The sequence below is a fragment of the Rhinatrema bivittatum genome, chromosome 18, assembly GCF_901001135.1.
Source record: "Rhinatrema bivittatum chromosome 18, aRhiBiv1.1, whole genome shotgun sequence".
NCBI lineage: Eukaryota > Metazoa > Chordata > Amphibia > Gymnophiona > Rhinatrematidae > Rhinatrema > Rhinatrema bivittatum.
Window position 1 is genome coordinate 48,093,817 of NC_042632.1, and position 13,834 is coordinate 48,107,650.

The 13,834-nt window shown below is 44.2% G+C and overlaps 1 protein-coding gene across 12 annotated transcripts in view; it reads right to left on the minus strand.

Annotated features, from left to right (window-relative positions):
* The window catches only part of TCF7 (transcription factor 7), a 115,384-nt gene that overhangs the window by 16,297 nt on the left and 85,253 nt on the right, over nt 1-13,834 (minus strand). For 8 of the 12 annotated variants that reach the window (XM_029583797.1, XM_029583791.1, XM_029583796.1 and 5 more), the window contains 2 exons: nt 7,511-7,618; nt 1,397-1,486 (listed from right to left, as the gene is read on the minus strand). In XM_029583797.1, coding sequence (XP_029439657.1) covers nt 1,397-1,486; nt 7,511-7,618 — 198 coding nt within the window. The remainder of the gene's footprint in view (nt 1-1,396; nt 1,487-7,510; nt 7,619-13,834) is intronic. The other 4 variants (XM_029583798.1, XM_029583795.1, XM_029583800.1 and 1 more) reach the window with 1 other exon arrangement.

The window sequence follows — 13,834 nt, forward strand, 5'->3', positions numbered from 1 at the left end:
GACAGTGGTTTCACTATGATACTTTCCACTTGATATAAGTTGCACCAAATATTTCTTCAGAATATATCTTTTGTACAGTCCCTGGCACGCAATATAATAAAATGCTCGATACTGTGCATTAAATGGATGATTAAAAAGACGCCTTACTTGCATTTAATCACTAGGAAGACCGATGTTAATGTGAACCCCTCACCAATGAGGAAGCTTTTGCTTTTGGCGCAATACGAAATTTGTTAAGAGCAGTTGTCGAGCCAAAGGCCTGGGCTGACAAACAAAACACTTCAACCCCCATGCAAAAGACGACGGAGATTTGACAAACACTCTGCAGCACTCCTGCAGAGCACGCTCCACTATCAGCGTTTAACCCCCCCCCCACCCCCCCCCCCCCCCCACCTCTGCCAGCCACACTTTGCCACGCTGGCCAATGGGAGCTCCTCGGTGGCCCCGTCATAGTTTATCACCAACATACTCCTTGGTCCTCTCCCATTAGCTATAGTGGGCTGACGAGGATCAGAATGCACCGGGCCCAGAGTTAGGTAATTAAGAATTGGCCACCCCCCACCATTTTGATGAGAAGGAGGAACGCTGCCCAGCACCATCACCGGCCAATCAAACAGTGAGAAACCAGCACATGGAGACTGCTATGCGAGAGCAACTCTTTTCAATGGCCCTCGCATGTTGGTGCATTCGTTTTAGTAAGATTACGAGGCTTTCAGGGACACTTTCATTCGGTTACAGCATCAGCCCCCAAGTGGTACAAAGGAGGGAGGGGAGGAGAAGTGCTCTACATGGTAAGAAACCCTTTCAGTACAGCTTCTTCCTTCCCTCGTTTTCCTACCCCAGCCTTTGCTTCCTGCTGCCCATCTTGCACTGCGATGGAGGTAGCCGGGCGAGACCAGCTATTGGAAAGCTTTGCTCGCTGCAGGCCAAGGTGCTCGACACAACCCCTGAGGTTTAAAATGCAGAGCAGGCATCACGCTTTTACTCCTTCAGCACAACGGAAAAAAAAAAAAGACTCTATAGCACAAAAGCCGAATTTTGCAGAAGAATTTCCTTTTCTGTCTGTGCTGTGCTGCCACAAACAGGATTTAGCTTCCTCTCTCTTAAGTGGCAGGGGATTCGAGTTAGTTCTTAGGCAGTCCCTAGGCCCATAGAGCCTGCTCTGAAAATCCAGCCCCGTGCTGCTCCTTCAAGGGGTTCAGCACGTTCCGTGGCCAGCGAGCATCCCCCCTTGGCCATGAAAGCGTGGCCAGCCCAGGGTTCCTGGAATTCTGCAGCTGACAGTGGATTTCTGTGGGTACAGAATTGCAGGCGGCTAACACATCCCCCCACTGCCGCAGGAGTGCCGCAGAAGGCGCTTTTTTTTTTTTAACGGTTGCCCGCAGAATTCTCTTACCCTTGCTGCAGTGAGGGGCCCCGAGGTGCCGCACAATTCCAGGGGCCCTGAGCATAACTGTGTGGGTTCAGAAACTGAAGAGCCTGAAGACTGAAGAGCAAGGGTTAGACATGAGAAAGGAGGCGGAGCTTAGACATACAGGCGCAAGGACCCCCCCCCCCACCCACCCTCGTCCGGGAGCAGCCGACACCGTCACCCTGACAAAGGGGAGCGGGGATCCTAAGGCGCCTGTCACAGCTCTTATGGGGCCCTTCCCCAGCTGCCATCGTGACATTACAGGTTTTGCAAAATATGACCCTTAACAAACCGAACCCTCCTGAACTTATCTATTTGGCTTTCTGCCTGCTCTTTCCCACCTTCCCCTATCCTCGTCATGCTCAGCATAGACTGCTTAGAAACAATACATCTTACAGAACGCATTTCTACAAAAGATTTTGCTTTAAAACATACTATGGGTGCATAGTAAGCTGCCATGCTCACATCAGGCTGGGGGGTGACGAAGGAGCCTCATCAAGCCAAGCGGCTTATTTTTCATCTCTTTCCATTAATAATCCTCATGGTGCATCCAAGCCCAAGTTAGAATTACCAGCGACTGATGGAAATGCCAGTGCTGTCGACAGGTTACTACGTTTGCAACCCCAAATGAGCACGAGGTACCTAGAAGAGGGCTTTTTTTTTGTTTTTTTTTACCCAGAAGGATGTGAAAAACCTTTTTGAAAATAGAGCCTAGATTGGATGGTACGCTATGGCGAGGACAGGAGGATGCTAAACGGTTTTCCTTGGCTTTCCCCCGCCCCCCGTAGGCGACCTTCCCCCCCCCCCCCCCCCAAAGACCATGGCACCTTTTCGGAACAAGGAATGCGATGGGGAAAGTTCTTCTTACCAGTCGGTTACTGCAGGAAGACAAAAAAAAAAAATCGCTAAGTTTCGCTTTTATTTCACTGCTCAGGTCCTATTAATATTCTCTCTTTCTTTTTCCGTAAGCAGGCCCACACTTCTGTCCTCTGATGACTTCTCTGACGGAGGGATGCAATAATAAACCGTCGCTGGGCTTTGATGGGGTGGCTCCTGGCAGCGAGCGGCTGCAAGAAAATCTGGGCTGGAGAAGAGAGAGAGGACTAATTGCTGCCTTAGGTTCAACCTAGGACTTTTTTTTAAATTACTTTTGCGGTTTGAGTGAAGGTGGAAAGATCCTAACCACAGCGAAGCTTTTTTCAGTGCGGGGGCAAGTGCGCTTCCTGTTCCATATCGAGCCCGTGTGACGTGACCTAGATTCCTTCCTTCTCCTCAGAACACCAGACCTGAAGAGGCAGAAGTACGTTTGTCAAACAAAACGAACACGAAGCGGGCTGGTGCTTCCCAGCTTTGTTCACCGAGCCAGAAAACAGCTTTCGGGCCAGACAAGTTCTTGGTTGGCTGTGCGCGCACAACCTGCTTTCCAGATAAAAGCACAAGTTTAGGAAATGCTATTCTGTTGGCAGAGGGCTTCTGGCTCTCGGCGAGAGGCTTTCTGTTTTATAAAGACTCTTTGCAGAAAACATTTCTCGCCTTAAGGAGGGGGCCTTGAAAACTAAGTTAATGCCCTGAGCAGGAGAAACAATAGTGAAACTAAAGGAAGGAGTTCACCCCGGCAGTATCCTGGGTACAGGGATGGGCTTTGGCTACTGTTCTGACGACATTAGGTGACTTCCAAAGGGGCTGTTTTTATTTCAAAAGAGATGAGAGGGAGGATATGGTTACCATCGACAAAAATAAAATAAAAATCGATCCAAGAGCTTAAGTCCGGAGCTACTAGCAGAAAAATGAGATCATCCAAAAAAATATTAGTGTGAAGGAGGTTTAAAAAAAACAAACAAAACACGTCTCTATTCCGAGATATTTTACAGGAAAACTGCAGCTCAGTTTAAGTCACACCTGTTGTCTACAGAGGAGCACGTGCTTCGATGAGACCCGTAATTTCATTTGACAGCTAGCTATGGACTAGGTTTAGTCAGTTCACTACACAGCTTTTCAGTTACGTTGGACGAGTCCTTTAAAGCCAAACAGTACATTTCAGTATTTGAGTTTGGAGAGATTCTTCTAGGAGTTCATTCAGGGGTTTGTTTCCATTTACTTCTTAAAACTTAAGAAAGGAATTTTTTAGATCTAACACAACCAATTCAAGTTGAATGTTTTATTGATCTTTTCTTTGTTTTCCTATGGTCCAGAAGAATCAAATTACAGTAGAATGAAATGAATTAATCGAATTAATTCAAGAGCCAAATTTGATAGACCTTTGTGCTTTTTTTGGCTAAACTACGTGGGGGTCCATATTCAAAAGCAGTTAGCCGGCTAAATGAATATTTGGACACTTACCAGATACATTTTAGCTGGTTAATAAGTTAATCAGCTAGAATTTAGTTGGCTAAGTTAGGGGTGTTCCGAGGGCATAACTGGGAGGAGTTGAATTAGCCGGCTAAGTCTGGTCAGAATAAAGAGCGGTCCTAACGTTAGGTGGTTATAGTTAGCCAGATAACTTTTTAAGACAGCCAGCTAAATTCAAAAGTGCAGTTTCACTATTGAATATACCCACAAAGTTAGCCAAATAAGTTTATCCAGCTAACTTTCCTAGCTGGACTGTGTTTGAATATGGACCTTCATATTTTTATAAGGCAAAGAAAAATTGATTTAAAAAAAATGTAAATTCTAAATAAGCCGGAAAGAAACAAGTTTCGGACCGTGCTGGGGAACCCAATCTATCAGAGTTAATAACAAAGTCATGTGCTTGTGTATCCCAGGGTGCCCAAAGACTACCCAAAAGATAGTGATACACAGTGCTACAAATTAAAGGCGTTTATTGGCAAAGCAGAGCTCCATAGTTGTTAAGTACCGCACGTGGAAACATTTTAGTTAGTCAGAAGTCTCTCACATCCTCTGTGGAAGACCAAGATTGTAGAAGTGATCGGCAGCAGACGCTGGTGAGATTTCTCCAGTTACAAACTTATGGATGTGGGGAATATATGAACTCCCACAGGGGGACTCGAAAGGTGGCCTAGAGTAGGAGGATGGCGAAGGATGAGATAAACAAGGCCGGAGGCTATTGATTAGTTAGATCCACTCTGTGGCTATCTGTCCACAAGGGTCCAGGAGGGCCTGGGTAAAGAAATTCTTCTGTACGTGTATTAACTGGAGACTTCAAATTGCTACCTTTCTTACGGGGATACTGGATAAATGGCCTGATTTAATACGGTTTTTTCCCCACACACAGTGATTACATACAAAGCTCACAGAATTCATTTTTTTAATAAGAGGTTTAAACCCCCTGCTCTGGCCATGGTCATAATCGCTTTTATTTCCCCAGTGGCATTGGGTAACGAAGCACTCAGCCTCAGCCAGAAAGCTAAAGAAGGGACAGATCTCAGCCTGCAGTCCCAGGAGCTAAAGTTGGATCTTGGACGAAAGGCTGAGAAGTGATCGGACAATACCTGAGCAGTGACTTCTGGAGAAGCAGAAATATTTGGATGCCCAAGGACTGCCAGAGGCAGGCTAAATAATTTGCCTCACTTGTCCCACCGGCAAGGAAGAGTTCTGCTCAGCCTTTTAATTTTCTGCTGCGGCCAGCAGAATGGAGGATGAAAGATGAAAAAGCGGAGTGAGGACCAGATGGGATTTGCACGCTCCTCGTTTCTCTGGGCTGCCCCCACCTTTCTATCGAGACCCACTTCAAATGCCGCACGTAGGTTGAAACGTTATATTTAAGAAGAAAACGGAAAAGTACGTTTCTGACGATGAGAGGACGGCGCTATGCAGGTGCTTTCCTCGGTCTTTCAGCACTGTCAGGCGCCGGGCGGTTCTGTAAGAAGCTGCTTCGCCAGTGCCACCTCTCTTACAAAAATAGTTATCGGCCATCCCAAGACGCTTGCACCGACCTGTGCAGCGCTGGCAAGACTTCCTAGCTCTGAGCCTCTTATTAAACTAATGGTAAACCATATAAAGGAAATATTTCTGCAATAAAATAAAAAAATATGACGTCACAAAGCCATGAGAAGGAGGGTGATAACAATGCTGATGCACATCTTCCAACCCTGGCTCACAGTCTCTTATTTCTTTTGTCTTTGCTTCCTCTGCGCTCATTCAGACTTCGGTTTATTTAGTTGCAGCATCTTAAAATTGCCTGACATAATATAATGCAGCCATAATAAAAAGGGGAAAAAAAAAAAGTGTTCCGAGTTGATAGAAGAGAAAAAAAAAATCTGGAGAGTTGATAGACAGCTGGTCTTGAACTCCATCTTGTGTACTATGTTCACTCCTGGAGAGAGGGGGTGCCAGCATGGCCATTTGGCTAGGGCCTACAATGTTCAAGAAGCCGACTTTTGTTGGGCAAAATTTAAAAAAAAAAATACTAAATATATCTATTTCTAACATGTATAAATAAAAATTTCAATTGTAATTGAAGAATTTGTTAACAAAAAAAGCTCATAAAGCCTTCTTAAATAAATACAAATTATTTGGGAAATTTAGAAAACGACTTCTCTTACTAAGTATCACATCAGAACCTTACCTAGGGGCCTACTTTTCTTAGCTGGCACGGGCCTGACTGTTTGATTAGGGCAGAAGAGGGAAAGTCTTCCCCGATGAAGAAAAGTCAAACCAACAGACACTACTGCAGATGTACTACTCACCTTTCCCCAGAGAGTATCCCTGACGCTGCAGCTCTCCCATGGCACGCATTTTTCTGGTTGCACGTAGAACCCAGAATACCAGCACTCTTTTTATTCATTTAAAAGCATTTCACTGGGCCCACCTTGTAAAGCTCAGGCTGCGGCTCTGGAGCACGGAAAATTCATGTTCAAATCTCCTGCTGGGCAGGAGGAAAGCAAAATGGCTGCTGCTTCCATGGTGGCCACAGCAAGGCATCGGCGCGGCCCACCTCTGGGCGGGATCGTTTGCGTCATGCGAAGGAAAGCTAAGTTTAGGAGCCTGGCTCAGTTGAAAGAGGTTTATCTGCTTCGGTGATTGTGTGAATGGACAGAAAAAGAGAATTTAATAGGTGACAATGAGCTTTAAAATCAGCAGTTAACCATGGCCGAAGCTGACTTTTTGATACTAAAATTTTGTTGGCGTCTGTTTTGAAGTCTTAAAAAAAAAAAAAAAAAAAATTTGAAATGTGGAATGGTAAAACACGAAAATGTTGCCAAAATGAATTCTGGAAGTGAAGATTTTCTTCGAGCTTACAAGTCTAAGAGACAGTCCCAGCCATCGCATTATTATGAACTTCTGCAGTAAACTAGTCAGTTTTTATTTTATTTTATTTTTTTTTTTAAGAGGAAGAACAAATAGCTGGGTCCAATGATATAGCAGACTCCACGGAAAAAAGAGCTGACCTCCAGATTTCAGTGAATTCCCCTAATTGGGATGGGATTGCAGAAATGCCATCAGAAGATCGCTGGGCTTTTCTTTCACCGTCAAAGGAGAGCTGGAAGGCAATCGGAAAAGGCTGTACTCAGCAGACCTTTGGTTTCCATTCAGCCCGAGCATGAAGCCATACAAGGTTCTTCATTCTGGGAACGCTGGCATCTTTCTGATTTCCAACTGCGCCCTACCACAGGTCAGAGGGCAGTTTAGGATCCATTTAAATACCAAATTTGTTTTGGGGTTTTGTTTTTTTTTTTATATAAAAAAGGTTTCCAAGGTTCTCGCAGGAAAAATGCACATTGCCCTTTGGTGCATACCCAACACAGTAACAGAGCTTGCAGCAGGCAAGAACACTAAGGGATATGGCTCTGAACTCTGTGCCACCAGTCTGCCTTTACAGAACAGCAGTCACAAATCCAAAAGGAAGCTCATTAATTTGGAAGGGTACTTCTGATTTGCAATAGGACCAAGAGGGGTGTTTTACAGAATGTAATTTATATAAGACCAAGCTACTATTTCCCAGCACCAGTATCCAAAGGAGGTTCCTTGCAGTATCCAGATCTAGTGCATAAACAGCTGGAATTTTCCAGGTACCATAGAATATCAGAGGCTGTATCTTCAAAAAGGTCCACGAAATGAAGCCTGTAAATTTTTTTTTTCAAATGTTGCTAAATCTGCTCTGCTTCCTCGCTTTCCCCGCTGCCCCCCTCTCATACTCACATAGTTGTCTCTTGCAGACCAGCCAGGGTACAACTGCATGTGAAGCTGCCGTTCCTTCCGTGCTAGCTCGTAATACTTTGCTTGTTCCTCTCGGGATAGTGCGTGCCACTAGAAAAAGAAACAAAAAAACACACACTAGTAGAAAGCCTGTGGAAAAAAATGTCAGGGCACAATAACTTTTTCCTATTAACTTCCCTATATACACACACACACAGAGAAACAACGGCAGAAAACCAAATGGCCCATCCAGTCTGCCCAGCAAGCTTTCACACTTGTTTTTTTTCTCATACTTATCTGTTACTCTTGGTCCTTAGTAACCTTTTGGTTCCAATTCCCTTCCACCCCTGCCATTAATGTAGAGAGCAGTGCTGGAACTGCATCTAAGTGAAATATCTAGCTTAATTAGTTAGGGGTAGTAACCGCCACAATAATCAAGCTACTCCCATGCTTATTTGTTTACCCAGACTATGTAATTCAGTCCTTGTTGTTGTCTGAATATAAATAATCTTTTCTTCATTCCCCCTGCCATTGAAGCATAGAGCTACGCTGGATATGCATTGAAAGTGAAGTATCAGGCTTATTTGGTTTGGGGTAGTAACCGCCATAACAAGCAAGTTACTCCCCGCTTTTTTGTGAATGCACATCCTTTTTTCTACATTTCCTCTTGCCATTGAAGCATAGAGCAATGTTGGAGTCTCATTAACCATGTGTGTGTTTATTGAATAAGGGTATTATCTCCAGGTAGTAGCCGTCATTCCCGCAAGCCACCCTCTCTTCATTCACATCCTCTAGACTTTATGGATCCACAGTGTTTATCCCACGCCCCTTTGAAGTCCTTCACAGTTTTAGTCTTCACCACTTCCTCCAGAAGGGCATTCCAGGCATCCACTACCCTCTCCGTGAAGAAATACTTCCTGACATTGGTTCTGAGTCTTCCTTCCTGGAGTTTTAAATCTTGACCTCTGGTTCTGCTGATTTTTGCAGTGGAAAAGGTTTGTCGCTGACTTTGGAACATTAAAACCTTTCAAGTATCTGAAGGTCTGTATCACATCACACCTGCTCCTCCTTTCCTCCAGGGTGTACATATTTAGATTCTTCAATCTCTCCTCATAAGGCATTTGATGAAGACCATACACCTTTTTGGCTGCCCTTCTCTGGACCGCCTCCATTCTGTCTATGTCCCTTCGGAGATACGGTCTCCAGAACTGAGCACAGTACTCCAGGTGAGGCCTCACCAAGGACCTGTACAAGGGGATAATCACGTCTCTTTTTTTTACTCGATATTCCTCTCTATGCAGCCCAGCATTCTTCTGGCTTTAGCTATCGCCTTGTCACATAGTGTCTAATGATCTGAAGTCGGCGAAACAATCACCCCAAGGTCTCTCTCCTGCTCTGTGCACATCAGCCCTTCTCCCCCCATCGAATACATTTCTTTCGGATTTCCACACCCCATATGGATGACTCTGCACTTCTTGGCATTGAATCTCAGCTGCCATATCTTCAATCAATCTTTCAGCTTTCTTAAATCCAGTCTCATTCTCTCCACTCCTTCCGGTGTGTCCACTCTGTTGCAGATCTTAGTATCATCCACAAATAGACAAAACTTTACCTTCTATCCCATCCACAATGTCGCTCACGAAGATATTGAATAGGACCGATCCCAACACCGACCCTTGCGGCACTCCGCTCATCACCGATCTCTCTTCCGAGTAAGTTCCATTTACCATCACACATTGTCTTCTGTCCTTCAATCAGTTTGCTATCCAGGCCACCACCTTGGCACTTACTCCCAAGCTTCTCGTTTTATTCAGTAGCCTCCTGTGTGGGACCGTATCAAAAGCTTTGCTAAAATCCAAGTAAATGACATCGAGCGCTCTTCCTTGATCCAATTCCTTAGTCACCCAATCAAAAAAAAGTCTATCAGATTCGTCTGGCAGGACCTTCCCTTGGTGAACCATGCTGCCTCTGGACCAGCAATTCTGTTGCTTGTAGATAGTTCACTATTCTTTCCTTCAGCAGCGACTCCAATACTTTTCTCACCACCGAGGTGAGGCTAACCGGTCTGTAGTTTCCAGCCTCCTCTCTGCTCCCACTCTTGTGAAGAGGGACCACCGCCGCTCTTCTCTAATCACTCGGCACCACTCCCGTTTCCAGGGATCTATTGAACAGGTCACACAGCGGAGCCGCCAGCACATCTCTGAGCTCCCTCAGTATCCTGGGATGAACCTCATCAGGCCCCACAGCTTTGTCCACCTTCAGTTTTCCTAGTTCTTCCCATACATTCTCTTCCGTAAACGGAGTTTCATCCATTCCACTCCCCTCCAGTTTCTTGTTAACTGGCGTTGGTCCTTCTCCGGAGTCTTCTTTAGTGAACACCGAACTGAAGTATTCATTTAATATTTCTGCCATTTCTTCATCTGTCTCCACTCATTGATCCTATTCATCTTTCAATTTCACTATACCACTTTGGACTTTTCTCCTTTCTCTGATGTATCTGAAAAATGCTTTGTCACCTCGCTTTACCTCTTTGGCAATCCTTTCTTCTGCTTGACTTTTCGCTTTCTTGATTACTTTCTTCGTCTCCCTCAGTTCCCCCAGATATTCTTCCTTGTGATCCTCCCTTTGGGATCTTTTATATTTCTTAAACTCTGTTCTTTTAACTTTTATTTTATTAGCCACCTCCTTTGAGAACCAGATAGGTTTCATTCTTTTCTTGCTTTTCTTTACTTTTCTAATATATATTAGTCACTTCAGTAATTGCTCCTTTTAGTTTGGCCCACTGTCTCACATATCTCGTTTTCTCCCATCCTTCTAGTTCTTCCTCCAGGTACTTCCCCATTTCAATAAAGTCCATGTTTTTGAAACACAAAACCCTGGTCTTCGTGCGACTTCTCCGAATCGCATTAGTGATATGAAACCATATTGTCTGATGATCACTGGTGCCAAGGTGGGCACCCACTCAGACATTATCTCCATTAGTGAGCACTAAATAGAGTATAGCTCCCTCCCTCGTAGGCTCCATTACCATTTGTTTGAACAGAGTCCCTTGAAGGGCATCCACTATCTCTCTACTACTGTTAGATTCTGCAGAAGGGATTTTCCAGTTTACATCTGGTAGATTACAATCTCCAACAATCACTTCTCCCTTCTTACTCATCTTTTGGATGTCTTCAATCAGATCTCTGTCTCGTAAACCTGTCTAGTAAAAATAAAAACGGATGTCCCATCATCTTTTTTTAGGTCAGCCCATAAAGCTTCTTCTTTGCCCCATCTTCCCTGCAGTTCGGATGCTTGGATATTGTTTTTGACGTAAAGAGCCACTCCTCCCCCTTTTCTGTCTTTTCTTAATAAGTTAGAGCCCGGTATGGTAGTATCACAATCATGTGAATCCGTGAACCACGTCTCTGTGGCAGCAACCAATTCCGCCTCTACCATTAGGGCTTATACACACTTATTCTAAAACTTCTGCTTGGGTTTGAAACTACTGAACAGTCTTTGCATTAAAATTAGATATTGAATTTTGGGGTACATTATTGATCGATTTTGCAAGTTTGCATTTTTTAAATAAATAATGTTTTGGAAAGATTGTGTATAGTCAATTGTTAGAACTAATTTTGTATAAATTTTTTAACAAGTTAATTTTACTAGGGAGCAAGGAACAAATATTTTATGATAGTAGATATGATTGCAGGGGTGTGTGTGTTGAGCATTTTTTTTTTTAAATCACAATAAAAATCTTTTTGATAATTGTTAGTTAGTAATTTTCATGTGAGTACTTGGGTTTGTCTTTTGAGATTGCTTGAATTCCCAATACGTTAATCAATTGATGCCAGTTTTTGTTTTTACTATATATATACATAAAACCCTATATCTACATAGGGATGCTCAGAACATAAGTTGTTTTCCCAGGACAAACTTTACAGCAGCTCTAGCAGCCATGCTGGTCCTGCAGAAAACTGACAGCTTTGAAAGGACCCACAAGAAAGAGGGCCTGTACGACTTTCCAGATCACACAGCTCGTCTATTACAACATCTGGGCTTTTTTTCCCTTCTTTTTTTGGTCTTTTGAAAAAAAAAAAGAAGTCACAAGCTGCAAAGACTCCAGACACGGTGAAAAACCTTTATCTGTTCACTCTGAGGAGTAAAATCTCACGAGAGTCACGAACTGTGCGCTAGTGATTTCAGGACAACTTGGACGTTTTCCCCGAGTGAAATGAACAACATGTGGCTGCCACGCTCAAAGCCCAGGCTGGTGATTATACGTTAGCAAACCTCTCCAGATGGCTTGAGTCCTGCGTCTGAATTAGGCCATTAAGGGATACATTTTCAAAAGGCTTAAGTGCCTTTGACACAGGTAAAAATAGAGTTAACCCCCTGCACTGGGCTGCATCTAGCTAAGCGGATTTTTAGCCAATAGAAATCCACAACCTGTTATATAACCCCAATTCAATCTGGCTCTGTTCACTATTGAGACTATATAAACCAAACAGACAACTTAGATCAATAAACAAATGCATGTTGGAAATACCCACAGTAAAAGTTGCAAGCCTAGCTCTAACCAGAAAACGAGCATTTTCAATTGCAGGCCCTACAATGTGGAACTCTATCCCGGAGTATATTCGACTAACAGAAAATCATAATGATTTCAAAAAAGCTCTGAAAACTTACTTATTCACCTGTGCCTATAACATAACAAAATGAACATAACAACTCTGTTTTCAAACCCTTAAGCATTACGGAATATACAGTTGTAAATGAATGTAAACTTTGTAATTTTATAGTATTTTACTGTATGTCAAATATTATGTGTGTTTTATGATGTAAACCGCTAAGATGGATAGATACCTATCCCTAGTGCGGTATATAAAAACTTTTAAATAAATAAATAAAATAAAATTTTAGCTGCACAGAAAACAGGCGTCCGGGGAAGGGTGGAGTCCTGTTTCAAGGGAGCGGCTGGAAATTAGGTAGGTATATTTCAATTTGGAACCTGAACGAAAGCAGACCTGCCGCCGACTCGCACGCTCGAGATTTAAACACGACGCGGGCTGTTACCGTGTGCCTTGCTGAAAATTACATTAAATTAGCATTGCTGGCCTTCCGCTATTGGTGTCTAAACGGTGACCCTTAAAGGCTGAAGAGGGGGCCGGGGTTTTCTCATCCAGTTAGATTTAATTTTTATGGGCACATTTTCAACATTATCCTTTTCAGTAAATTAGCTGCACGGGTTTAAAGGGCTCAGGATGGTAACGAGCCCACGCTACCAGACCACGTGAAAAATTCAAAGTCCTCTACTCCGAGGCTGTTTAAGTGTGGCCGCTGGCGATGCCGCCTGGACCTCCGTGTCCGGCGTGGCAAAAAAAAAAAAAAAACCCCAAACACACCCCAAAAACTAACGACACTGTGAATCCCAAGTGGCTGCAGGCCTGGTACTCAAGAGCCTGTGGGAGAAACATAGAAACATAGAAATGACAGCAGAAGAAGACCAAACGGCCCATCCAGTCTGCCCAGCAAGCTTCACACATTTTTTTCTCTCATACTTATCATTTTCTCTTAACTCTTGGTTCTATTTCCCTTCCACCCCCACCATTAATGTAGAGAGCAGTGATGGAGCAGCGACCGCACGTGCAGGTTTCAGTCTCGTGTGGTCAGCGGCGGCTAGGGGGCAGCCCTCGGGCATCGGCACACCGGGCCGGGGGGGGGGGGGGCTGGGAAACCTGGGTACCTCATTTCCTTTAAAGACTTTGCCTGACTGCTGCACATACCCCCTCCCCCAAAGAAAACAAACAATGCTTGTAGAGCTGACAGAACCATCTACACATATCTCCCCCTTCCCTGCCCCACCCCCCCCAGCTGAAAGTCTGCGCATTGGGGGATCACTGCCTATGCCTTCAGCAGTTATCGAGGGACGGCCCAGCTCCTACCTAAAAATGACTTGTGCCAATGGCTTTCAAAATCGTCCTCCTTGGGACCTTGATTGCTGCATTCTGAGGCAGTTTTCCAAACTTTCCATTACTTTTTAAAATTTATTTATTTTTTTACACCTGTGGGCCTTGCACCAATTTTCAAAGCAAAAAGAACGCAAACAATTCGACTTTGGTAAAATGCATGCTTGCATCAAAAGCCTCAGTGCAGCTGGAAGCACATTGTGTGCTGGGGATTAACTTGAGGACTTTTAGCTGCACTGAGGGTTGACCATTTCCTAAGAACATGCCATACCGGGTCGGACCAACGGTCCATCGAGCCCAGCATCCTGTTTCCAACAGTGGCCAATCCAAGTCACAAGTACCTGGCAGGATCCCAGGGGGTAGAGAGATTCCAAGC